Source organism: Triticum urartu, chromosome 2A (assembly GCF_056163025.1).
Source record: "Triticum urartu cultivar PI428250 chromosome 2A, HENAU_Tu73, whole genome shotgun sequence".
Lineage (NCBI taxonomy): Eukaryota > Viridiplantae > Streptophyta > Magnoliopsida > Poales > Poaceae > Triticum > Triticum urartu.
Window position 1 is genome coordinate 11440216 of NC_141874.1, and position 26782 is coordinate 11466997.

Here is a 26782-nt window from a genome sequence, read left to right on the forward strand (position 1 = left end):
CACCGTAGTCACCTCATCGTCAAGGAGAACGTCTCTTCCCACTGAACGCACATCCACAGTCCCTCTAACCATCAAACTACAGGTTTGTTGGCAAGGAAAACGCTCCACTTCCGTAGGAAAATCTGCTTCTACTTCCGCCCACCCATTGCAACCGATTGAATTGTTTTTGTCAGACTAAGCTCTATTTAAACCCCCCCAGGCCTCAGCCAAAGCAGCACATCACGCAAGAACTATGGGGGCTTCTCAGCTTCTAGAACTCCTACCCCAACAATGGCAGCTTGTGCTAGTCATTCTCCCACTCGTCTCCCTCCTCCTCCTGCACAGGAGCCGGAACAGTTCCAGCGGCACTAGGCTGCCACCAGGGCCCTGGAAGCTGCCCATCGTCGGCAACCTGCATCAGATCGGCCCGCTGCCCCACCGGAGCCTGCTGACGCTCGCAAGGCGGCACGGGCCGGTGATGATGATGCGGCTGGGCACGGTTCCGACGGTGGTGCTGTCCTCACCGGAGGCCGCACGCGAGGCTCTCAAGACTCACGACGCAGACTGCTGCGGCCGGTCCCCCTCGGCCGGGCCGCGGCTGCTGTCCTACGGCTACAAGGACGTCATCTTCTCCCCCTATGGCGACTACGTCCGCGAGATGCGCAAGCTCTTCATCCTCGAGCTGCTCAGCCGCCGCCGCGTGCAGGCTGCTTGCTATGCTCGCGATGCCCAGGTGCGTACGTGCTTCATTTTATTTATTACTTTTCTTTGGGCTTACATACTACTTGTAGTATAATACGTAGTCCTCAACCCGCGCAGGATTCGTTTTTTTTCCTTTTGCACAACCGTACACCCTGGATTCATTTGAGAGAGACCGTATAGATTTTCAAACTGTGATAACTAATCTCATGTTTAATTCACATCTGACGGTTAGTTAGCTATAATAGCTATAGTATTAGTTACTTAGAATTGAAGTTTTTGTCACTAAGAGAGAGGGCACATAGTATTTTTTCTGCACTCCCATACTTTGTAGTTGCATTGCATACAGTCTATTTTTTGTGCAACTGATTGAATATCTGAAACAAAATGTACAACTGACCAGTTTGCACATATACAACTCAGAGTAAGTGAAAAACATACAAGAGTTAGACCCTACTAAGTTGGTGGTTGCAAAACACATTCTTTTCCATACATTGAGGCATTGGATTATTCTACTTGTCAATGATTAGGCGGAAAAAAAATGATTAGGCGGAAAAGCTGGTGAAGAACCTCACCAGTATTGGGCCAAAACCGGTGCCGGTTGCGGACCACATCTCCGCCACGGTGGACGGGATTTTTGGCTCATTTGCTTTTGGGGGAAACCACGCGGCAGAGCTGTTCAAGGGACAGTTGGTCCCCATGAAGAACGAGGGCGTGGACATGCTGAGTAGCTTCTCTGCCGAGGACTTCTTCGCCAACGCCGCTGGCAGCCTCTTTGACCATGTTACGGGCATCAAGGCCCGCCGACAGAGGATCTTTAAGAAGCTCGATGGATTCTTTGAACAGGTCATCGAGCATTACGCGAATGAAGACCCCACCAGGAAAAAACTTGACGACAATTGCAGATCAGCACTCGTGGAAGAGCTTATCGACCTCTGGAAGAAGCGCAATAAGATCACTAAGGACCATGTCAAGGCTATCCTCATGGTAATATTAATAATCTACAACTCTTTTTGGGAAGGAAAAAAAATTATTTGGTTCATCTTCTTGTGCAACTAGTACTCAAATATACCTTTCTCGTGTGAATTCATATGTTTCAGGACACTTTCGTCGCTGGCAATGATGCTAGTGCAATAACAATAAACTGGGCAATGGCGGAGCTAATTCGGCACCCAAGGGTGCTCAAGAAGGTACAAGAAGAAATCAGAACTGCGGTAGGGAGGAAAGAGAGAGTGCAAAGCGAAGACATGTCCAAGCTAACCTACTTAAGAATGGTTGTCAAGGAGACCCTACGGCTACGTATCCCGGCGGCTTTGCTGGTTCCAAGGGAGACCTTACGGAAGATTCAGATTGCAGGATACGACATCCCAGCCAAGACAAGGGTTATTGTAAATGCATGGGCTATTGCCAGGGATCCCAATGTCTGGAAGGATCCGGAGGAGTTTTACCCTGAACGTTTTGAGGACACGGATATAGACTTCAATGGGGCACATTTCGAGCTATTGCCCTTTGGCTCGGGACGGCGCATCTGCCCAGGAATGGACATGGGTGTGGCCAACGTGGAATTCATCCTGGCCAACATATTGTACTGCTTCAACTGGGAGCTTCCACCTGGAATGAATATTGAGGATCTAAGCATGGAGGAGGAAGGGGCTCTGACCATTCGAAAGAAGACTCCACTCATGTTGGTGCTGACAAGGTACACTGCATATCAGTGATCAAACCAAATGGTTGGAAATATGACCGGTCACTTCTTCATGTTTTGTTGTATGTGTCATTTGTTTACAATAAGTAAGCTTGTCCGTCTATGCTTTGCGGTTGTTACACTCAATGTATCTTGTAACCTGCTATCAGAAAATGGTACCAAAAGCAAAAAAAATATGGTTTTAGCCAAACGAAAAAATAAGCAAGAGTTGGTTGGAAAACTAAAGCATTATTAGGTTAATCCACCTCAGTGCCAAACATAACTTTGGATGTGTCGCTTTTCATCCTTGTCATGATTCTATGTTCCTTGTTTTAATTAATGTGCTATATCCATATAACTCTAACCTACGCCTATTTGGATCTAACATTTTAAGTGACAAGTTGGATATGTGGTCTGATCTTGAGATTGAAGAACTTGGTACTTTGCTTCTTAAGTCAACCAATTACTTGTATGTTCAATCTTTCTGAAAATGAACACATGCCGCCCGATAGCTCATCGCTCCAGACCATCTCACCGTCCCGGCGAGCAAAGCTGCCACCAGAACAGTCGGAGGCTACCGCCCCAGAGTCCACGCACACTCCCTGAGTAAGCGTGTTGTTCACCCAGAGAACACTCGCCATGATGCCCAGCTGCTGCCGTCCGCGTTATACAGATTTTCAGTGAATGGAGTGGAGATGAATTACTACTCCCAATACTGGGCCTTTGGGGGAAGAAGCTCCCTACATTTGTGTTTCTTTTTTCAGAATGGCTAGTTAGCGTTCAGAACCAAGCCATACATACCCTATTCTCTGTCCCATCAATAATGACAGATGCACACCCTTGCTTCGAGATAAGTTTTCAGCGACGTCTCAGCGTTGTACCAACTGCAAGTTGTTCTGTCTTTGCTTTCCATGAACAAGTACTGTAGTAGCTTCAGTTTTCCTTGATTGTGCATGCTCCTCGGTTATCTGTTCTTGTTTGCTGGCTACCATATTATTCTTGATTTGCCACAGATACTATTACTAGTAGCTCGGTGATATTTTTAACAATCATCTCCTATCAAATTCTAGTATTGATTACCATTTTGCCGTCGGATCAATGTATTCACCTTGCCGGGCCTTTCTGCCATCCAAGCCATGCAGCCCCATCCTCCTACGCACACCCATCAACATGCGTCCACCGCTGAGCCTCGGCTGCGCCACGTCGCCGAGACCTGCCGCCGCCGATGTGTAGATGGAACATCTCTCCTGCTTAAGTCCTTGCCAGCAAGCACCAGCAACATAATGATGCCCCCAAGAGGGATAATGGCCCCGAAGGCACCGCCATCAATCCATCATCTAACCTCGGTGACCTGGATCTATGGTTTCCCACGGAGCAAGCGAAGCAAAGTGGCGACGAATGCAACTGATGATGCCTTCGACAAGGAGACGACGCCCAAGACACTGCCATCGTCGGTCATGACCGAAGTCGAAGAGGTTTTCACTGCAATCGCGCCACTCCGAATCAACAGTTGACCGGATCCATGTTGAGCCACACCGTGATACCACGTGTAGCCGCCGGAACACCGGCAGGGAACCAACATTCCTCGCCAACCCCTGTACGCGCTGTCGGCCAGCAACGGGCCACAGCAATGACGGATCTCGGTGTCTGGACCAGATCCAATGCACACGGCTACCTACCATCGCCAGGGAAACACGCGAGCCCCCGTGGATGATAGAGGCGAGTTTCGCTGCTGCACGGCTAGGAACGCCGCCCTGGGCGATGCGCGCGCCCTCCCCTGGCCCCGCCCTAGTAGATCCAGTGGTCACCGCCGCGTCCAGTGCCCGGGCCCCTATGATGTTGTGCCTACCGCCAGTGTGGCCTATGCCAGCCGCAGCGACGGAGGGGGAGTAAGCGATGGGTTGCGGCTCTTGGTGGCGCTAGGGTTAGCCCTTGGCGCACCCCGGAGAGGCGGCAAGAGGGGATAGGCTTCTTGTTCTAAGAGGCGAGAGAGTTCCTGCATCTGAAAGTCTGAAACCCATAATATCATGGTTCTATCACGCAGATAGCTAACTTCCACGCACCCCTATTAATGGCTAGTTCTTTGGTGATATTCCAGTCCATCAGATGTCCCTAGTCCATCAGATGTCCCTTTACGGACTTCTTCGAGGTCAAGTTTGGTCTACCCCGACCTCTTTTGACATTATCAACACCCTATAGCCATCCCCTAAGCATTGGACCTTCTTGAGGCTTGCGTTGTATATGCCCAAACCACCCCAGACGATGTTGGACAAGCTTCTCTTAAATTGATGGTACCCCAACTCTATCATATATATCATCATTCCAGATCCGATATTTCCTGTGTGGTTACACATCTATCTCAACAAAGCGCATCTACGTTACACCTAACTGTTGAACATGTCGCCTTGTAGTCGGTCAACACACTGTGTCATACAACATTGCGAGTCAAATTGCCATCCTATAGAACAGAGGGAGTAGTACATATCAACTCTGTTAACTTTAACAACAGCCATTATTTTGTTTCCGCACCTGTCACACCAGGGACCCATTCTCATGTGGTGTTCAAAAATAGTTTGAGTGACAACAAATCTGCCTACATGAAATTGATTTTGTCCGCCTGTATATTTGTGAAAGCTTTTCTGGGTTTCAGGACGAGTGCTAGGATTCTTGTTCCCACAGGTCAGGTGGTTGTTGATGTTACTCCCAGTAACCACACCATCTATACCTCAAATTTAAATCATTAACATTTTGGAGGAAATTTTAATTATCTAGATCGATCGACAAAAACTGAATCGACGGTGGCACATCTAAAGCCGGCCTGTCATCCCAGAGAGAATAGTGAAGCAACTTCATGTGTCACTGATGTCTGGGACCCTGTCATCATTGCCTACCAGCAGTGAATCCTTTCTGAACCTCCCTTCTTCCTCAAACCACCATGACGGAAACCATGAGGCTCCTCGTGCTTGCCCAGGGCCGTAGGCATGCCGTGCTGACGCCCATGACGTGGTCTCCCAGCCGCACCTCATGTGGACCAATGGTGGTCGCCGATGTCAAGTTCGAGGAGGGAGGGAAGGGAGGTGCCTATCTAGGTTGATGGCGGGAATCGGTTCCTGTTAATTAATGTTTGTTCACTTTTGCTTCGGTACAACCCCTAAAAGCATTGACCGCTGAGATCTCTTTCTACCCCTTAATAATAAATGGTACGATAGTCTTTCCACCCGCGCCGATACGCGGCGCCCTTAGTTGTTTTTCACTTTCTTTTTTTTAAATAGTGTAGGTAATGTGAATTAAGTTCAAGACATCTTGATCTAAGGAGGACCACACTAACCAACTAGGACATCCAATGCTTTTGTGTACGTATTTTTTTTTGTTTTCTTCTACTTGAGTTCGCGGCTGGGCCGGCCCACTGTTGAATCGGCCCTTTTATCACTATTTCTTTTTTATTTTATCTATTCGTTTTTTAGATTCTTTTTATTTTTCAAAAAATGTCAAATTTTTTAATTTTATTAATAAAGTACAAATATCTGCATTTAAAAGAATTTATATATGTTAGAAAACAGTTTGTTTCTTTCAAAATTGCTCAAATATCATAACACAAACATATTTTACAAAGAGCGAACAAAATTTTGAACATAGACATTTTTTGAAAAAAGGGAAAATATGAACAAACATATGAAACCAAATTATTTTAAATTTCTGCAAACATTTTTTGTATTTGTGCATGAAAATTTTGAATATGGGATTATTTTCTAAATTCCAAATAAATTTTGAAAGCACGAACATCATTTGAAAATACAGAATTCCCGAAATCACAAAGACTTTGCATGGTGCCCTGGAATGGTGATACAAGGTCCTAGAAAATTTTTGGTCCATTACAATGCTGTCGAAAAAAGGTACTCTGAGACAGAAGCTTCCGCCCAACCCGAACACCCTATCCGAACTTTTTTCCCATTTAAATTCGAGAACAATTTTTAAAATTCGCAAACTTTGCTTTCAAATTCAAGACATTTTTTACATTTAAATTCGTGAAAATTATTTAAATTCATAAACTTTGTTTTCTAATTCATAAACGTTCTTTTTCAAAATTGATGACATTTCTTCAAATGTTGAAAGTTTGGGCCGGCCGAGTACGCAGCCACCGGAAACGATGCTGGTACCCGGTTGGGCAATGCCTGAGTGCATTTTTTTCTAATCTATTTGTACGATTTTTTCGATAATTTCATTTGTTTTGCTTTCTGAACTTTATTATTCGTCTTAAAACCTGTTTTATAATTTGAAATATTTTTGCAATACCAAAAAATTTTATTTTTGAAAAATGTTCTAGAATTTAGAAAAATGTTCCCATTTTTGAAACTTTTGTTCATAAATTTGCAAATATGTTTTTGTTTTAATGTTTTTTAGAAATATAAAAATTATTTTTTTGCAAATTGTGTACAACATCAATATTTAGGAATTTATTTACAATTCTGGACAATAGTGGTCATGTTTATAAAATTTTCATACGTAATTTGAAATTCCAAAATTGTTAACTAATTTCAAGAAATAATTTGGATGTAAGAAAATGTTCATCTTGATTGATAATGATAGAAATGATATGAATGAAATGAGACCAAGTTTTACCAGCTTGTGGGCATGCTCATGGCAGGCCTCCATGCAAAATTTGTAGGAATTTGGACACCGAGTGCATGCCGCGTCACATTCGGCTAGTGTTTTGGGTTTTTTCACCAAGAAAACCTTAGAATATGCATAAGATATCAGAACTCAATGAAATTTATCATGGATGTTTGGCATGGTCATGCTAGTGTATGTTAAAAATTTGTGTCCATTATATTGATGTGAGCATTTTTTGAAAAATAAAAAGAACAAAAAGGGGAAAACAAAAAACAACAAGAATGAAAAGGTAACAAAAAATGAACGATAAACCGATCACTGATTGATATATTTTCATTTTCATTTTTATATTTAATAGATGTTCAGAAATTTTAAAGGTGTTCAACTTTTTTATGTGAATATGTTTCTATTTAACCAAAAATAAACAAATATTTTTGTTTAACAAACAATTTTTCTATGTAATAGATGTTCAAAAATTTAATTATATTGATGTGAGCATTTTTTATTCAAAAGATCAAATTTTTGACATATCTGTACAAATTTTTTTAATGTGAATATTTGTACTTTATGAACACAATTTTAAAAAGCGAACATTTTTGAAATTTTGAAAATAATTTTATAAGTGTGAGCATTTTTTTAAAAAAAGAAAGAAACAAAAAAGAAAAACGAAATAGAAATAGTGATAAAAGGACCGGTTCAACCGCGAACTGAAGTAGAAGAAAAAAAGTAAATTGGCACATGTATTATGATGTCCTAGTTGGTTAGTGTGGTTCTTCTTAGACCAAGAGGTCTTGAGTTTGATTCACATTGCTAGCGCAATATTTTGAAGTTTGATAAAAAAAAGTGGCAACGTGTCACATATGCAGATGGATCATGAAATGCACATACTGCCCTTATACAGTTTGTGGAGGGGGTGTACCAAAGCAGGCCTCTTGTTTGCGAAGCGGGGGGGGGGGGGGGGGGGGGGGGGGAGCAGGGGCTAGGAAGGATGCTGGAGCCTACCAGACTTCTTAATCCAGTCTTATCTTATGGGATCTTATGGGACGGAGGGAGTAGTTGCAACTGCAATCTCATATGATCTAAGTTTTTCTTTTTCTGGCATCCACCTCCACGCAGCAGCACAATACATAATTAGTAAGCCACCTTACTCAAGACTTCACTAGCTAGTGATAGTAAGGAGTGGTGGATTTGTACGTTACAGGTGGTGGATTGTTGGATTGATAAAATGTACCCCGTCAGATCCAAAATAAGGGCCGTGGAGAGAGTACAAATTTATGGCACATTAACTGAAATCATGAGTACATTTACTTCAGTGGTATACCTGAAAACATCTGTTTGTTCTAAATAAATAAAAATATAAAATTCAACAGGAATTACATTACACGAGTCCGAAACAAAATTAGACTGGCACTCCTCGTCGCTTCCTCCCTGGTACGGCACTAGCTTCATGTGTATCCTGAGCATGACTTGTAACGAAATGAACAAATGATTTATGAGGGGGTATCCTTGATTCCCATGAAATTAGAATGAAGTCCCCTCTTTTGGTCTAACACTAGGATCTGTTAGAAGTTCCCCAAATGTAACACTTGGTTGTTTCTCGATTGAAGCATTAATTGTATAAGGTGTCATGCTAAGTGGATGTGAAGCAAGGTCTGTCATGTGACTAATGTCCAGTGGATGACCTTGTTCTATAAGAATTCTCGGGTGCACACCATGTATGGAGAGGTTTCTTTTAGCCATTTTTATACCCTCACTAGTAGAAAAGGGGGCAATGGTCCAGGCCCGGCCAGCCCATTAGTCCCGGTTCAATCCAGAACCGGGACCAATGGTGGCATTGGACCCGGTTCGTGAGCCCTGGGGGCCGGCCGGGCCATGTGGGCCATTGGTCCCGGTTCGTCTGGACCTTTTGGTCCCGGTTGGTGGGACGAACCAGGACCAATGGGCCTCGCTCCTGGCCCACAACCATTGGTCCCGGTTGGTGGCATGAACCGGGACCAAAGGATGCCCTTTAGTCCCGGTTCAAGCCACCAACCGGGACCAATTAGTTGCCTATATATACCCCTCGCCTGCGAGCAGAGCACTCCCAGTGCTCTGTTTTTCGTGGTCGGTGAGGGGAGAGCTTTGTGGTGCTCTAGCTCACCTCCTATGCACACCAGGTGTTCGATGGAATGCCCGAGCCACACTACTTAAGCTTGCTCGACCTCCAAGCTCCATTTTCCTTAATATTTGTCTAGGTTTAGCGGTCCGTCACGTCCCGTCCCCGTCTTCACCGCCGTCGATCGCCCGCGCCGATCTCGTCGCTGGCACCACCGTGGTGAGCCTCTTGTTCTTATCTTCTTTCTGAAAGGAAAAAAAATTCTTACTTGTATGTTTATATAGATACTTGTATAATTTTCTTACTTTTATTATTGCATCTTATATAGTGCGATGGTTTTGGTATCCGCCCCCGTCGGCCCTCGTCCTGTCTATGATTCAGATGTGGTATATATTATCTTTTCATAACTATTGGTTCATTTATTGTTTATGACAATTATGCCGACCAACGTGACATAGATTTTATTTATCTAGGAGGTTGTTGAACCGGAAATTCCAACCGACCCTATTGTCGAGAGGTTAAATTTAGTTGAAGAAGAAAACAATTTGTTGAAGGAAAAAATTAGAAAAATTGAGGAGGAGAAGATGATATTGGAGTTGCACGTTGCGGATGTCGTCGATGATCACAAGATCAAGATGGATGCAATGCGCTTGAAGATTAGAAAGATTAGAAAATATGCCATTCATACCGAGGCTTGGTATCATTATGTCGTTGGATCAGTTGTTACATTGGTTGCGATTATGATCGCATTTGTTTTCGCATTGAAATGTTTTATATAGTTTCAGTGTATGGTTTAATTAATTTAGATGCTCTGCAGAGCTTTATGTTGTTAGATGAGAACTATGTATGTACTTTGGTTTTAATGTGATGATGAACTTCTATTAATTTGGTCACTTAATTATCTATTCATGATGTTCTGTAATGATTTTTGACACACTTAATTATATATAATGCATGCAGATGAACCGGCAATGGATGTACGGTGACAGACACACCTCCGAGTACAATAAGGGCGTGCATGATTTTCTCGAAGTGGCTGAGGCAAACAAGTAGAATGGTTTTATGTGTTGTCCATGCCCTATATGTGGGAATACGAAGTCTTCCTCTGACCGGAAAATCCTCCACACCCACCTGCTTTACAAGAGTTTCATGCCACACTATAATGTTTGGATGAGGCACGGAGAAATAGGGGTTATGATGGAAGACGGCGAAGAAGAAGAGTACGATGACAACTATGTGCCCCCTGAATACGGTGATGCTACTGAACATCAAGAGGAACCAGACGTTGTGCACGATGATGCTGCAACGGGCGAAGCTGCTGAAGATCAAGAGGAACTAGACGATGTGCCCGATGATGATGATCTCCGCCGGGTCATTGTCGATGCAAGGACGCAATGCGAAAGTCAAAAGAAGAAGTTGAAGTTCGATCGCATGTTAGAGGACCACAAAAAAGGGTTGTACCCCAATTGCGAAGATGGCAACACAAAGCTCGGTACCGTACTGGAATTGCTGAAGTGGAAGGCAGAGAATGATGTGCCTGACAAAGGATTTGAGAAGCTACTGAAAATATTGAAGAAGAAGCTTCCAAAGGATAACGAATTGCCCGACAGTACATACGCAGCAAAGAAGGTCGTATGCCCTCTAGGATTGGAGGTGCAGAAGATACATGCATGCCCTAATGACTGCATCCTCTACCGCGGTGCATACAAGGATCTGAACGCATGCCCGGTATGCGGTGCATTGTGGTATAAGATTAGACGAGATGACCCTGGTGATGTTGACGGCGAGCCCCCCAGGAAGAGGGTTCCTGCGAAGGTGATGTGGTATGCTCCTATAATACCACGGTTGAAACGTCTGTTCAGAAATGGAGAGCATGCCAAGTTGATGCGATGGCACAATGAGGACCGTAAGAAAGACGGGAAGTTGAGAGCACCCGCTGACGGGTCGCAGTGGAGAAAAATCGTGAGAAAGTACTGGGATGAGTTTGCAAAGGACCCAAGGAACATATGGTTTGCTTTAAGTGCGGATGGCATTAATCCTTTCGGGGAGCAGAGCAGCAATCACAGCACTTGGCCCGTGACTATGTATGTATAACCTTCCTTCTTGGATGTGCATGAAGCGGAAGTTCATTATGATGCCAGTTCTTATCCAAGGCCCTAAGCAACCCGGCAACGACATTGATGTGTACCTAAGGCCATTAGTTGAAGAACTTTTACAGCTGTGGAATGGAAACGGTGTACGTACGTGGGATGAGCACAATAAAGAGGAATTTAACCTAAAGGCGTTGCTGTTCGTGACCATAAATGATTGGCCCGCTCTCAGTAACCTTTCAGGACAGACAAACAAGGGATACCACGCATGCACGCACTGTTTGGATGACACCGAAAGTATATACCTGGACAGATGCAGGAAGAATGTGTACGTGGGCCATCGTCGATTTCTCCCGACCAACCATCAATGTCGAAAGAAAGGCAGGCATTTCAAAGGCGAGGCAGATCACCGTAAGAAGCCCGCCATGCGTACCGGTGATCACGTACTTGCTATGGTCAATGATTTACACGTAATCTTTGGAAAGGGTCCCGGCGGACTAGCTGTTTCGAATGACGCTGAGGGACGCACACCCATGTGGAAGAAGAAATCTATATTCTTCGACCTACCCTACTGGAAAGACCTAGAGGTCCGCTCTTCAATCGACGTGATGCACGTGACGAAAAACCTTTGCGTGAACCTGCTAGGCTTCTTGGGCGTGTATGGGAAGACAAAAGATACACCTGAGGCACGGGAGGACCTGCAACGCTTGCACGAAAAAGAGGGCATGCCTCCGAAGCAGTATGAAGGTCCTGCCAGCTACGCTCTTATGAAAGAAGAGAAAGAAATCTTCTTTGAATGCCTGCTCAGTATGAAGGTCCCGACTGGCTTCTGTCGAATATAAAGGGAATAATAAATATCCCAGAGAAAAAGTTCCAGAACCTAAAGTCTCATGACTGCCACGTGATTATGACGCAACTGCTTCCGGTTGCATTGAGGGGGCTTCTACCGGAAAACGTCCGATTAGCCATTGTGAAGCTATGTGCATTCCTCAATGCAATCTCTCAGAAGGTGATCGATCCAGAAATCATACCAAGGCTAAGGACTGATGTGGTGCAATGTCTTGTCAGTTTCGAGCTGGTGTTCCCACCATCCTTCTTCAATATCATGACGCACGTCCTGTTGGGGAACGTAGCAGAAATTCAAAATTTTCCTACGTGTCACCAAGATCTATCTATGGAGAGACCAGCAACGAGGGGAACGAGAGTGCATCTACATGCCCTTGTAGATCGCTAAGCGGAAGCGTTCAAGAGAACGGGGTTGAAGGAGTCGTACTCGTCGTGATCCAAATCACCGGAGATCCTAGTGCCGAACGGACGGCACCTCCGCGTTCAACACACGTACAGCCCGACGACGTCTCCCATGCCTTGATCCAGCAAGGAGAGAGGGAGAGGTTGAGGAAGACTCCATCCAGCAGTAGCACGACGGCGTGGTGGTGGTGGAGGAGCGTGGTACTCCAGCAGGGCTTCGCCAAGAACCGCAAGATATGAGGAGAAAGAGAGGTAGGGCTGCACCAACAGGGAGAGGAACTCGCGTGTATTGGGCAGCCCATACCTCAACTATATATAGGGGAAGGGGAGGGGCTGCGCCCCACCTAGGGTTCCCTCCCTAGGGGTGGCGGCAGCCCCCTAGATCCCATCTAGGGGCGGCCAAGGGGAGGGGAGAGGGGGAGGCGCACCAGGGTGGGCCTTAGGGCCCATCTGCCCTAGGGTTTGCCCCCCCTTCCCACTCCCTTGTGCCTTGGGCCTTGGTGGGGGGCCGCACCAGCCCACCTGGGACTGGTCCCCTCCCACACTTGGCCCATGCATCCCTCCGGGGCTTGTGGCCCCACTTGGTGGACCCCCGGGACCCTCCCGGTGGTCCCGGTACGTTACCGATAAAACCCGAAACTTTTCCGGTGACCAAAACAGGACTTCCTATATATAAATCTTTACCTCCGGACCATTCCGGAACTCCTCGTGACGTCCGGGATCTCATCCGGGACTCCAAACAACATTCGGTAACCACATACAAACTTCCTTTATAACCCTAGCGTCATCGAACCTTAAGTGTGTAGACCCTACGGGTTCGGGAACCATGCAGACATGACCGAGACGTTCTCCGGTCAATAACCAACAGCGGAATCTGGATACCCATGTTGGCTCCCACATGCTCCACAATGATCTCATCGGATGAACCACGATGTCAAGGACTTAATCAATCCCGTATACAATTCCCTTTGTCTATCGGTACGATACTTGCCCGAGATTCGATCGTCGGTATCCCGATACCTTGTTCAATCTCGTTACCGGCAAGTCTCTTTACTCGTTCCGTAACACATCATCCCGTGATCAACTCCTTGATCACATTGTGCACATTATGATGATGTCCTACCGAGTGGGCCCAGAGATACCTCTCCGTTTACATGGAGTGACAAATCCCAGTCTCGATTCGTGCCAACCCAACAGACACTTTCGGAGATACCCGTAGTGCACCTTTATAGTCACCCAGTTACGTTGTGACGTTTGTCACACCCAAAGCACTCCTACGGTATCCGGGAGTTGCACAATCTCATGGTCTAAGGAAGTGATACTTGACATTAAAAAAGCTTTAGCATACAAACTACATGATCTTGTGCTAGGCTTAGGATTGGGTCTTGTCCATCACATCATTCTCCTAATGATGTGATCCCGTTATCAATGACATCCAATGTCCATGGTCAGGAAACCGTAACCATCTATTGATCAACAAGCTAGTCAACTAGAGGCTTACTAGGGACATGGTGTTGTCTATGTATCCACACATGTATCTGAGTTTCCTATCAATACAACTCTAGCATGGATAATAAACAATTATCATGAACAAGGAAATATAATAATAATCAATTTATTATTGCCTCTAGGGCATATTTCCAACAGTCTCCCACTTGCACTAGAGTCAATAATACAGTTCACATCGATATGTGATTAACACTCAGGGTCACATCCCCATGTGACTAACACCCAAAGAGTTCTGGGTTTGATCATGTTATGCTTGTGAGAGAGGTTTTAGTCAACGGGTCTGCAACATTCAGATCCGTATGTACTTCGCAAATTTCTATGTCATCTTGTAGATGCAACTACTACGCTACATTTGGAGCTATTCCAAATAACTGTTCCACTATATGAATCCAATTTACTACTCAGAATAATCTAGATTAGTGTCAAAGTTTGCATCGGCGTAACCCTTTACGACGAACTCTTTTACCACCTCCATAATCGAGAAAATTCCTTAGTCCGCTAGTTACTAAGGATAACTTTGACCGCTGTCCTGTGATCCATTCTTGGATCACTCTTGTACCCCTTGACTAACTCATGGCAAGGCACACTTCAGGTGTGGTACACAGCATATCATACTGTAGAGCCTACGTCTTAAGCATAGGGGACGACCTTCGTCCTTTCTCTCTATTCTGCCGTGGTCGAGCTTTAAGTCTTAACTTCATACCTTACAACTCAGGCAAGAACTCCTTCTTCGACTGATCCATCTTGAACACCTTCAAGATCATGTCAAGGTATGTGCTCATTTGAAAGTATCATTAAGCGTTTTGATCTATCCTTATAGATCTTGATGCTCGATGTTCAAGTAGCTTAATCCAGGCTTTCCATTGAAAAACACTTTCCAAATAACCCTATATGCTTTCCAGAAATTCTACGTCATTTCTAATCAACAATATGTCAACAACATATATTCATCAGAAATTCTATAGTGCTCCCACTCGCTTCTTTGGAAATACAAGTTTCTCATAAACTTTGTATAAACCCAAAAATCTTTGATCATCATCAAAGCATACATTCCAACTCCGAGATGCTCACTCCAGTCCTTAGAAGGATTGCTGGAGCTTTGCATACTTATTAGCATCTTTCAGGATTGACAAAACCTTTCGGCTGTATCACATACAACCTTTGCTCAAGAAAATCGTCAAGGAAACAATGTTTTGACATCCTATCTGCAAGATTTCATAAATAATGCAGTAATCGCTAATATAATTCCAACAGACTCTTAGCATCGCTACGAGTGAGAAAGTCTCATCGCAGTCAACTCCTTGAACTTGTCGGAAAACATCTTAACGACAAGTCGAGCTTTCTTAATGGTGATACTTACCATCATTGTCCGTCTTCCTTTTAAAATCCATATGTACCTAACAGCCTTACGACCATCAAGTAGTTCTTCCAAAGTCTACACTTTGTTTTCATATATGGATCCTCTCTCGGATTATATGGCCTCGAGCCATTTTGGAATCCAGGCCCACCATCGCTTCTTGATAGCTCGTAGGTTCATTGTTGTCTAGCAACATGACTTCCAAGACAGGATTACGTACCACTCTGATGTATTACGCATCCTTGTCATCCTACGAGGTTTGGAAGTGACTTGATCTGAAGCTTCATGATCACTATCATAAGCTTCCACTTCAATTGGTGTAGGTGCCACAGGAACAACTTCCTGTGCCCTGCCACACACTAGATGGTTCAATAACCTCATCAAGTTTCCACCATCCTCCCACTCAATTCTTTTGAGAGAAACTTTTCCTCGAGAAAGGACCCGATTCTAGAAACAATCCCTTATTGCTTTCGGATCTGAGACAGGAGGTATACCCAACTGTTTTAGGTGTCCTATGAAGATGCATTTATCCGCTTTGGGTTCGAGCTTATCAGCCTGAAACTTTTTCACATAAGCGTCGCAGCCCCAAACTTTTAAGAAATGACAGCTTAGGTTTCTCTAAACCATAGTTCATACGGTGTCATCTCATCGGAATTACGTGGTGCCCTATTTAAAGTGAATGTGGTTGTCTCTAATGCCTAACCCATAAACTATCGTGGTAATTCGATAAGAGACATCATGGTATGCATCATATCCAATAGGGTGCAGTTATGATGTTCGGACACACCATCACACTATGGTGTTCCAGGCTGTATTAATTGTGAAACAATTTCCACAATGTCTTAATTCTGTGCCAAACTCGTAATTCAGATATTCATCTCTGTGATCATATCATAGATATTTTATCCTCTTGTCACGACGATCTTTCAACTTCACCCTGAAATTACTTGAACCTTTCAATAATTCAGACTCATGATTCATCAAGTAAATATACTCAAATCATCTGTGAAGTAAGAACATAACGATATCCACTACACGCCTCAGCACTCATTGGACTGCACACATCAAAATGCATTACTTCCAACAAGTTGCTTTCTAGTTCCATTTTACTGAAAACGAGGCTTTCAGTCATCTTGCCCATGTGGTATGATTTGCATGTCTCAAGTGATTCAAAATCAAGTGAGTCCAAACGGTCCATTTGCATGGAGTTTCTTCATGCATATACACCAATAGACATGGTTCACATGTCTCAAACTTTTCAAAAACGTGTGAGCCCAAAGATCCATCAACATGGAGCTTCTTCATGCGTTTTATACCGATATGACTTACGTGTCAGTGCCACAAGTAGGTGGTACTATCTTATATGAACATGTGTGTCACTACGATCGAGATTCAATAAACTATCCATTTTAGGTGCAAGACCATTGAAGGTATTATTCAAATAAACAGAGTAACCCTTATTCTCCTTAAATGAATAACCGTATTGCGGTAGACATAATCCAATCATGTCTATGCTCAACGCAAACACCAAATAACAATTATTTAGGTTTAACACCAATCTCGATGGTAGAGGGAGCGTGCGATGCTTGATCACATCAAGCTTGGAAAAAACTTCCAACACATATCGCCAGCTCACCTTTAGCTAGTCTCCGTTTACTCCGCAGCCTTTTATTTCGAGTTTACTAACACTTAGCAACCGAACCAGTATCTAATACCATGGTGCTGCTAGGAGTACTAGTAAAGTACACATTACCACAATGTATATCCAATATACTTCTATCGACCTTGCCAGCCTTCTCATCTACCAAGTATCTAGGGTAATTCTGCTTCAGTGGCTGTTCCTCTTATCACAGAAGCACTTAGTCTCGGGTTTGGGCTCAACCTTGGGTTTCTTCACTAGAGCAGCAGCTGATTTGCCGTTTCATGAAGTATCCCTTCTTGCCCTTACCCTTCTTGAAACTAGTGGTTTCCCCAACCATCAACAATTGATGCTCCTTCTTGATTTCTACTTTGTGGTGTCAAACATCGCGAATATCTCAAGGATCATCATACATGTCCCTGATATATTATAGTTCATCACGAAGCTCTAGCAGCTTGGTGGTAATGACTTCGGAGAAACATCACTATCTCATCTGGAAGATCAACTCCCACTCGATTCAAATGATTGTTGTACTCAGACAATCTGAGCACAAGCTCAACAATTGAGCTTTTCTCCCTTAGTTTGCAGGCTAAGAAAATCGTCGGAGGTCTTATACCTCTTGACGTGGGCACGAGCCTGAAATCCCAATTTCAGCCCTCGAAACATCTCATATGTTTTGCGACGTTGCAAAACGTCTTCGGTGCCTCAACTCTAAACCGTTTAACTGAACTATCACGTAGTTATCAAAATTTGTATGTCAGATGTTCCCAACATCCACAGACGACGTTCGAGGTTCAGCACACTTAGCGGTGCATTAAGGACATAAGCCTTCCATCAAGCAATGAGAACAATCCTCAGTTTACGGACCTAGTCCGCATAGTTGCTACTATCAACTTTCAACTAAATTTTCTCTAGGAACATATCTAAACAGTAGAACTAAAGCGCGAGCTACGACATAATTTGCAAAATCCTTTTGACTATGTTCAGGATAAACAAGTTCATCTTATGAACTCCCACTCAGATAGACATCCCTCTAGTCATCTAAGTGATTACATGATCCGAGTCAACTAGGCCGTGTCCGATCATCACGTGAGACGGACTAGTCATCATCGGTGAACATCTTCATGTTGATCGTATCTACCATACGACTCATGCTCGACCTTTCGGTCTCTTGTGTTCCGAGGCCATGTCTGTACATGCTAGGCTCGTCAAGTCAACCTAAGTGTTTTGCATGTGTTCCGAGGCCATGTCTGTACATGCTAGGCTCATCAACACCCATTGCATTCGAACGTAAGAATCTATCACACCTGATCATCACGTGGTGCTTCGAAACTACGAACTTTCGCAACGGTGCACAGTTAGGGGGAACACTTTCTTGAAATTTTAATGAGGGATCATCTTATTTACTACCGTCGTTCTAAGCAAATAAGATGCATAAACATGATAAACATCACATGCAATCAAATAGTGACATGATATGGCCATCATCACTTTGCTCCTTTTGATCTCCATCTTCGGGGCTCCATGATCATCATTGTCACCGGCATGACACCATGATCTCCATCATCGTGTCTTCATGAAGTTGTCTCGCCAACTATTACTTCTACTACTACAGCTAACGGTTAGCAATAAAGTAAAGTAATTACATGACGTTTATATTAACACGCAGGTCATAAATAAATAAAGACAACTCCTATGGCTCCTGCGGTTGTCATACTCATCAACATGCAAGTCGTGATTCCTATTACAAGAACATGATCAATCTCATACATCACATATCATTCATCACATTCTTCTTGGCCATATCACATCACATAGCATACCCTGCAAAAACAAGTTAGACATCCTCTAATTGTTGTTTGCATGTTTTACGTGGCTGCTATGGGTTTCTAGCAAGAACGTTTCTTACCTACGCAAAAACCACAACGTGATATGCCAATTGCTATTTACCCTTCATAAGGACCCTTTTCATCGAATCCGATCCGACTAAAGTGGGAGAGACAGACACCCGCCAGCCACCTTATGCAACTAGTGCATGTCAGTCGGTGGAACCGGTCTCACGTAAGCGTACGTGTAAGGTTGGTCCGGGCCGCTTCATCCCACGATGCCGCCGAATCAAGATTGGACTAGTAACGGTAAGCATATTGAACAAAATCAACGCCCACAACTACTTTGTGTTCTACTCGTACATAGAATCTACGCAATAGACCTAGCTCATGATGCCACTGTCGGGGAACGTAGCAGAAATTCAAAATTTTCCTACGTGTCACCAAGATCTATCTATGGAGAGACCAGCAACGAGGGGAAGGAGAGTGCATCTACATACCCTTGTAGATCGCTAAGCGGAAGCGTTCAAGAGAACGGGGTTGAAGGAGTCGTACTCGTCGTGATCCAAATCACCGGATATCCTAGTGCCGAACGGATGGCACCTCCGCGTTCAACACACGTACAGCCCGACGACGTCTCCCATGCCTTGATCCAGCAAGGAGAGAGGGAGAGGTTGAGGAAGACTCCATCCAGCAGCAGCATGATGGCGTGGTGGTGGTGGAGGAGCGTGGTACTCCAGCAGGGCTTCGCCAAGCACCGCAAGATATGAGGAGAAAGAGAGGTAGGGCTGCACCAACAGGGAGAGGAACTCGCGTGTATTGGGCAGCCCATACCTCAACTATATATAGGGGAAGGGGAGGGGCTGCACCCCACCTAGGGTTCCCTCCCTAGGGGTGGCGGCAGCCCCCTAGATCCCATCTAGGGGCGGCCAAGGGGAGGGGAGAGGGGGAGGCGCACCAGGGTGGGCCTTAGGGCCCATCTGCCCTAGGGTTTGCCCCCCCTTCCCACTCCCTTGCGCCTTGGGCCTTGGTGGGGGGCCGCACCAGCCCACCTGGGGCTGGTCCCCTCCCACACTTGGCCCATGCATCCCTCCGGGGCTTGTGGCCCCACTTGGTGGACCCCCGGGACCCTCTCGGTGGTCCCGGTACGTTACCGATAAAACCCGAAACTTTTCCGGTGACCAAAACAGGACTTCCTATATATAAATCTTTACCTCCGGACCATTCCGGAACTCCTCGTGACGTCCGGGATCTCATCCGGGACTCCAAAAAACATTCGGTAACCACATACAAACTTCCTTTATAACCCTAGCGTCATCGAACCTTAAGTGTGTAGACCCTACGGGTTCGGGAACCATGCAGACATGACCGAGACGTTCTCCGGTCAATAACCAACAGCGAAATCTGGATACCCATGTTGGCTCCCACATGCTCCACGATGATCTCATCGGATGAACCACGATGTCAAGGACTTAATCAATCCCGTATACAATTCCCTTTGTCTATCGGTACGATACTTGCCCGAGATTCGATCGTCGGTATCCCGATACCTTGTTCAATCTCGTTACCGGCAAGTCTCTTTACTCGTTCCGTAACACATCATCCCGTGATCAACTCCTTGATCACATTGTGCACATTATGATGATGTCCTACCGAGTGGGCCCAGAGATACCTCTCTGTTTACACGGAGTGACAAATCCCAGTCTTGATTCGTGCCAACCCAACAGACACTTTCGGAGATACCCGTAGTGCACCTTTATAGTCACCCAGTTACGTTGTGACGTTTGGCACACCCAAAGCACTCCTACGGTATCCGGGAGTTGCACAATCTCATGGTCTAAGGAAATGATACTTGACATTAGAAAAGCTTTAGCATACGAACTACATGATCTTGTGCTAGGCTTAGGATTGGGTCTTGTCCATCACATCATTCTCCTAATGATGTGATCCCGTTATCAATGACATCCAATGTCCATGGTCAGGAAACCGTAACCATCTATTGATCAACGAGCTAGTCAACTAGAGGCTTACTAGGGACATGGTGTTGTCTATGTATCCACACATGTATCTGAGTTTCCTATCAATACAATTCTAGCATGGATAATAAACAATTATCATGAACAAGGAAATATAATAATAATCAATTTATTATTGCCTCTAGGAAATACCTTCTCCTCCGCCTCGCAAAAAGCAAGTAAAGAAGACTGCCGCTCTGTCTGCTCTGCCGGCGTCTAGCAGTACAGCCAGAGGCGGGAGGAAATACAGATTCAGTCCTTCTCTGAAGACTCCAGAGAAGTTACCATACGAGATGACCCCGGAGGAGAACACGAAGATCGCGCGAACCGAAGTGAAGGACTGGTTTCAAGGGTTGAAAGCACAGAGACATCCACCTCCGGAGGAGAAGGTAGATCCGGTGAAAGCGAAGCGCACTCTGGCTGTCCTGGCAAAACCACCCAAGTCTCCGCCGAAAGGCAACTATGAGCGCATTATTGCAAAGACATGGGCCGAAGCGGAGCGGTCGGGAAGTACAGTCAGTGATCAAAGGCTGAAAGAACGACGAGCAGCTGGGAAACAAATTTCCCAGCTCGGCGAACAAGCGAAGCAATCGTGCCCCCCGCTCAAGGTGCCTAGAGACATCGTCGATCCGAGGATGGTGCCCGGTTATGGCAATCCTGACGATTACCTGCCCAACACTGTACATTATGATTTCTTGGAGGTGCAGATACACAGATACGAGTACGGGAAGCCTCTCGTCAAAGATGAAAAATCTCTATCAACGATGATGCGAAGAATGCATGATTGGTACTTGAAAATCTGCAGAGAGTCTGGGGGGAGGAGTACTTTGTATGCGAGAGTTAAGCCAGAGCATGACCTCGTTGGAATTGAACTGTTGCCTATTCTATTTGAGGAGTTCTATCAGTTTTTCAATCAATTGGCCCTTGATAAAGCAACGGTCACCTGCTACTGTCTGTAAGTACTACTACTTCTGTCATTAAGTCTCTCTATATAGCTCAGCTCTTTGATTGCATGTATTTATAATTATCCTCACTATATTATGCAGATTGAAGATCGCCGAATTGAGGAAAAGACAAATCGGTGATATTGGGTTCGTTAACACATACTCCCTCCGTTCCTTTATAAAAGGTGTATTTGTTTTTTGATAAAATTCCACAATGTAAGGTGCATTTCTTCTAAATCCTCGTAATTCCCTTTTTATCCCTCCAGAAAGAGGAAAGTATCTCTCTCCTGATTTTCTCTATTTGATCTTGTATAAAAAGAAGGAAACTATCTCTCTCAATTGCATGTATCTCTTACTTTCCTGGACAAACGGATTTACTTGCCACTAACCAACAAATTTGCCAAGGGTACTTTTGTCCTAACACCTCTATAATTGTGCGCCTTGGTCACCGTGCCCAAAATAATACACCTTAGATAAAGGAACGGAGGGAGTATCTCATAGATGCAACTGAAGTTGATAAAAGGCCCGAAGATACCGAGGCCAACTTGCTACGATCATTCAAAATAAATGAAAACAAAGATATAATACTCTTTTCTTACAACTTCAAGTGAGTGTTACTGTCTTGTGCATATTCGGTTTCCCTTATATATTAGTCCAGGTTATAGTAATGTAATTGATGAGTTATGCATGCGTGCGCAGTTACCACTATATTCTCCTAGAGATTAGGCTTGAGCAGGGAGTAGTAACTGTCTTGGACTCTAAACGAAAAGATCCCCAGGAGTATGCGGACATGACTGAAATCCTCAAGAAGTAAGTTAAATCAATCATTATCCACCATATCAGCAACTTTGTTCATTTCTTGATATCAAGTAATTGTTTTCTTTGTCCGGCAGGGTTTGGAGAAAATTCACCAGAAAAGCTCCGGGACTGCCGAAGGAGCTGCAATTTAGACACCCGAAAGTAAGTACTATAGTAGCATGTTCCGCGCATCTCCTAGTGATTCAAGCGCTAGTTTCATCAATACCATTTGGCATTCTTGCTTATCAGTTTGATTGACCTCTTTTTCTTGTAAAGTGGTTGTGGCAGGAACAAGGGAATGATTTCTGTGGATACTACGTCTGCGAGTCCATCCGCCACACGACCTGTGAGCGGGGCGGGTACTCTGCCGAACAATATGAAGTGCGTAAATAACAATATTCACAATTTTTTTTATTACCATCATTTGTGTTGAGTTTCATTCATTCATATACATATATAAAATGTATTGACCCCCTTCTTCAAATTAGATGTTCCGGATGCGGGATGAACTCCTAGCACCAGATCGCATGCGGGCTATTCAAGAGGAATTGGCGGCATTCTTTCTTGACCACGTGATCGCTGAAGACGGAGAATACTATGTGGACCATGCGTCCATAATTTAGGAGATTATATTTGTAAGAGATAATTATTGTATATATGTAGCCGGTAGTGTCGGACGATAGATATACGAGAACTTGTTATTCGACCAATCTCTCGGAGAAGAAGAGGTGGTCGATATCACTTCTCTCTGTATGCATATATGTTCATGATGATCTTCTGTTTCCTTCGTTTGCTTACTAGCTAGCTAGCGTGTCTAGTCCTCTCTATACGTAAGTATAGTACGTAGCGTCGACCAAGCACGGACATAAGAGAGGACACTTCTCTCTATTAATTAGCTATCTAACACAATATATGAAATGCCTAAATTAACCCCCCAAAACCCCCACCCCCCCCTTTTAAAAAAAAACAAAAACCCCAGCCACTGGAATGCTGACGCGTGGATGCCTTTTGGTCCCGGTTGGTGCCACCAACCGGGACCAAAGGCCCCCCTGCCTGGGCTTGGCGTACCGGCCACGTGGGGGACCATCTGTCCCGGTTCGTGTTAGAACCGGGACTAAAGGGGGGAGGTATTAGTAATGACCCATTAGTCCTGGTTCATGAACCGGGACTAAAGGCCCTTACGAACCGAGACTAATAGGTGTTTTTCTACTAGTGCCTTGTCCAATATGCAACGCCAAAACTGAGCATCGAGGTTCCTTCTCAATAAATCTGCGACCTTATTTATTGTGACAAGTGAAGCTTGCGCATTGTGCAATACCTTGGCAAATTGATCTGCTATTTGTACTAGTCGCGGGTATTTCGCCGGGTCTACGCTTCCAAATGCAAGTGTCTTGAAAAGATACCTCAACTCATTGTAAGATAGAATACCTAGGAAAATCGGTTTCACCGATCCAAGCCGGGCTAATCGTTTAAGTTTACTTACAATGATGATCTTGATTCCTCTGCCCATTGTTATGAGAAGTGAGTGTAACTTTTTCCAATCATCGTCACCCACATCAGCAGCAAACTCAATAACTACCAAGATCATCCCTTCCATGGTCCTGCCATGGTCAAGTATCTTCAAAAGGCTGTTTCCATTCAAGTGCAAAATATAGGAGAAGCGCGAGCGAAACCTTTCGTAGCTGCACACATGAGCAACCAATGTCTTCTTTCCAATTGCAGCACCTCCTATGATTGGAAGAACGTGTTGGCGCCGCCTCTCCGTCGCCCGCCTCTTCTTCCTCTCGGCTGCCTCGCACAGCTTTCTCTTCCCTCAATCTGTATCATCTCTCTTGTACTTCCTCTCAAGAACATACACACACACACATGGTGGGGAACTCAACACACACGCACACAACCAAGAAGAAGACCGGCTGTTACTTTGCACGAGAAGCCCTTCTCCTTGGTGGAACAAGAGACTACATTGTGTTTTTCCCAGCCCTCTCGGCCGAGACCTCTCCGGAGAAGAACTCCCTAATCTATGCTACATGCATGACTAAAGCAAATATGCAGATACAAGTGATCAAGATTAAGCTAACAATTTCCCATCTAATCTTGATTCTCCGGTCATCACAATATTCGACGCGGATCACCCGCTGCCACTTGACAACGCCATCGCGGCGCCGCGCACCTTGCCGTGGACCGACGCCATCACATCGCCGGCGTCCATCACCATGTCCTCTTGCCGCACGCGGCAGCAACCTCTGGACGTGGACGACCTCTTGACGTGGACGACACCTTCGCGGCGCCGGTCACCACGTCGTCGCATCGGCCCATCTTGCTGATGGCATCACACCACCCAAGACAGCACCGTCGACGAGCTTGACGCCGATCCTCATGACGGTTTCGCGCCGCCGTACCTTCCAACGGCATCACACCATTGTCTTCTTGTGGCAGCTTCGCGCCGCCATCTCCATCTAGCGGCATCGCACCGCAGCCATATGCTCGTGCGGCATCACACCGCCAAACACCTCCATGTCACGCCACCGTCCTCCATCTCGCATGGAGTCCACCATGTGCCCGTCACCGCAGCCGTAGCCTTCACCACCGTCACGCCGGCCACCATAGCCGCAGGCACCGACGTCGCCGACGCCGTCGCAGCGCCGGCCTGTCACCATCTTGCCGGGGATGACGTCCTCGCGACGTCGATCATCGCACCATCTTCACCTCGCAGCATCGCACCGCAACGTCCCACCGGCGGCATTGTGCCTCTTCCGGCCATCACCTCGCGCCAGCGTCCTCCACCTCACATGGAGTCCGCCGCGGCGCTGCCACCGCCTCGGATCGACAAGGCTCTGATGCCAATTGTTGGCGCCGCCTCTCCGTCGCCCGCCTCTTCTTCCTCTCGGCTGCCTCGCACAGCTTTCTCTTCCCTCAATCTGTATCATCTCTCTTGTACTTCCTCTCAAGAACATACACACACACACATGGTGAGGAACTCAACACACACGCACACAACCAAGAAGAAGACCGGCTGTTACTTTGCACGAGAAGCCCTTCTCCTTGGTGGAACAAGAGACTACATTGTGTTTTTCCCAGCCCTCTCGGCCGAGACCTCTCCGGAGAAGAACTCCCTAATCTATGCTACATGCATGACTAAAGCAAATATGCAGATACAAGTGATCAAGATTAAGCTAACAGAACGGCTGGTGCATGATCACCAGGAGGGTTGTTGTGCTGCAAGAAGAAGCTCAAGAGTTTTTGCGTGTCGGCCGAACATGAAATTTTCAATGTAAAGATATACATCGTATGGTCTACGAGACATGCGTTCACATCCACCTAGAAGCATAACAAATTCTGTCATGTTAGCAACTACGACTTCTAAGCTTTCCAAGGAACCATGAGACTCAAGGCGCATGGTCTTATCATTCTTCTCAGTTGTTCGAGAATGCTTGAGGGGAATGTCTAAATACAAGTTGCTGCAAGATGAGTCGTTGATGCTAACCTCATCGAAGCCTGCACTGTCTTGGATGGTTCGGTGCCGCAAGGTGTCCAGCGCACTGTATCCTCCATACATGGCCTCTGAGAGCATCTTGAGCTGCAACTGCATCGCAGAGTTGGTTATGTACCGCGCATCTGCCTCCTCAACGACTGTGCTGACTCTCATCAGGAGGCGCTGCAACCTCTCCACCACCTTCTCTGATTGTGCATGGCTGTTGGAGTGGTACTTGTTCATCAGGAAGGAGATGAACCGGCTCACAAGTTCGCCAACAACTGCAGATTTGACAACCTCCATGGCTGATGGTCGATCTCTCTGGAGAAATTAACCAGACTGCTCTCTTCCAAGTCTTGCAAACACTCTTGGCAAACATAAAGAAGTCTCCAGGGATGACTAAATGTTTGACTGGAGTAGTGGGTTGGTGACACTGATACTTTTCTGAACGGCCCAAACCAAACACGTGACAAAGACAAGCCAACTTGTCCAAGGCACATGAAAAAATCGACCACTATTTTTATACTCACAATAGGTCCAAATTAATCGTGGTTCGATAGCAAAATGTATATTTAATTATTTGTGCATTTGTCTTTCTTGGGGCTCCTTTTACATTTTACACACGAGGAATATCATCCACCCTACAATAGCAAAGTTTGACCGTGGAAATTGTTTGGGCTTTTCTAGCTGAATTTCAGTGGAGGATCATGACACAACTCGTTGGCAAGGACACAATATGCCCCCTTTCTACCTTTGTCAGTGATGATGAGAATCCCAACTCCATACGTCAGTGATGATGAATATCTTTTGCAGGCT

At 45.3% G+C, this 26782-nt stretch overlaps 1 protein-coding gene and 1 pseudogene across 2 annotated transcripts; one reads left to right on the forward strand and one right to left on the reverse strand.

Annotated features, from left to right (window-relative positions):
• The first annotated feature begins 229 nt into the window (after positions 1-229).
• LOC125540626 (4-hydroxyphenylacetaldehyde oxime monooxygenase-like) lies at positions 230-2827 on the forward strand. 2 transcript variants are annotated; one of them, XM_087542714.1, is made up of 3 exons: positions 230-712; positions 1525-1665; positions 1779-2827. In XM_087542714.1, exons 1-3 carry the CDS (start codon positions 233-235, stop codon positions 2394-2396), a joined length of 1239 nt encoding a protein of 412 aa, XP_087398840.1. In that variant the 5' UTR covers positions 230-232; the 3' UTR covers positions 2397-2827. The 2 variants fall into 2 exon arrangements, with proteins under 2 accessions (XP_087398840.1, XP_048560184.2); XM_048704227.2 differs by having other exon boundaries at positions 1228-1665; positions 1779-2822.
• A 5545-nt stretch (positions 2828-8372) lies between these two features.
• On the reverse strand, positions 8373-26269 carry LOC125540631 (putative disease resistance protein RGA4; annotated as a pseudogene).
• Positions 26270-26782: the final 513 nt, after the last annotated feature.

Coding starts and splice junctions, on each gene's coding strand:
- LOC125540626 (XM_048704227.2), top strand. CDS start 233: ATGGGGGCTTCTCAGCTTCTAGAACTCCTACCCCAACAATGGCAGCTT. Junction 713..1,227: donor GCTATGCTCGCGATGCCCAG/GTGCGTACGTGC, acceptor AAAAATGATTAG/GCGGAAAAGCTGGTGAAGAA. Junction 1,666..1,778: donor ATGTCAAGGCTATCCTCATG/GTAATATTAATA, acceptor CATATGTTTCAG/GACACTTTCGTCGCTGGCAA.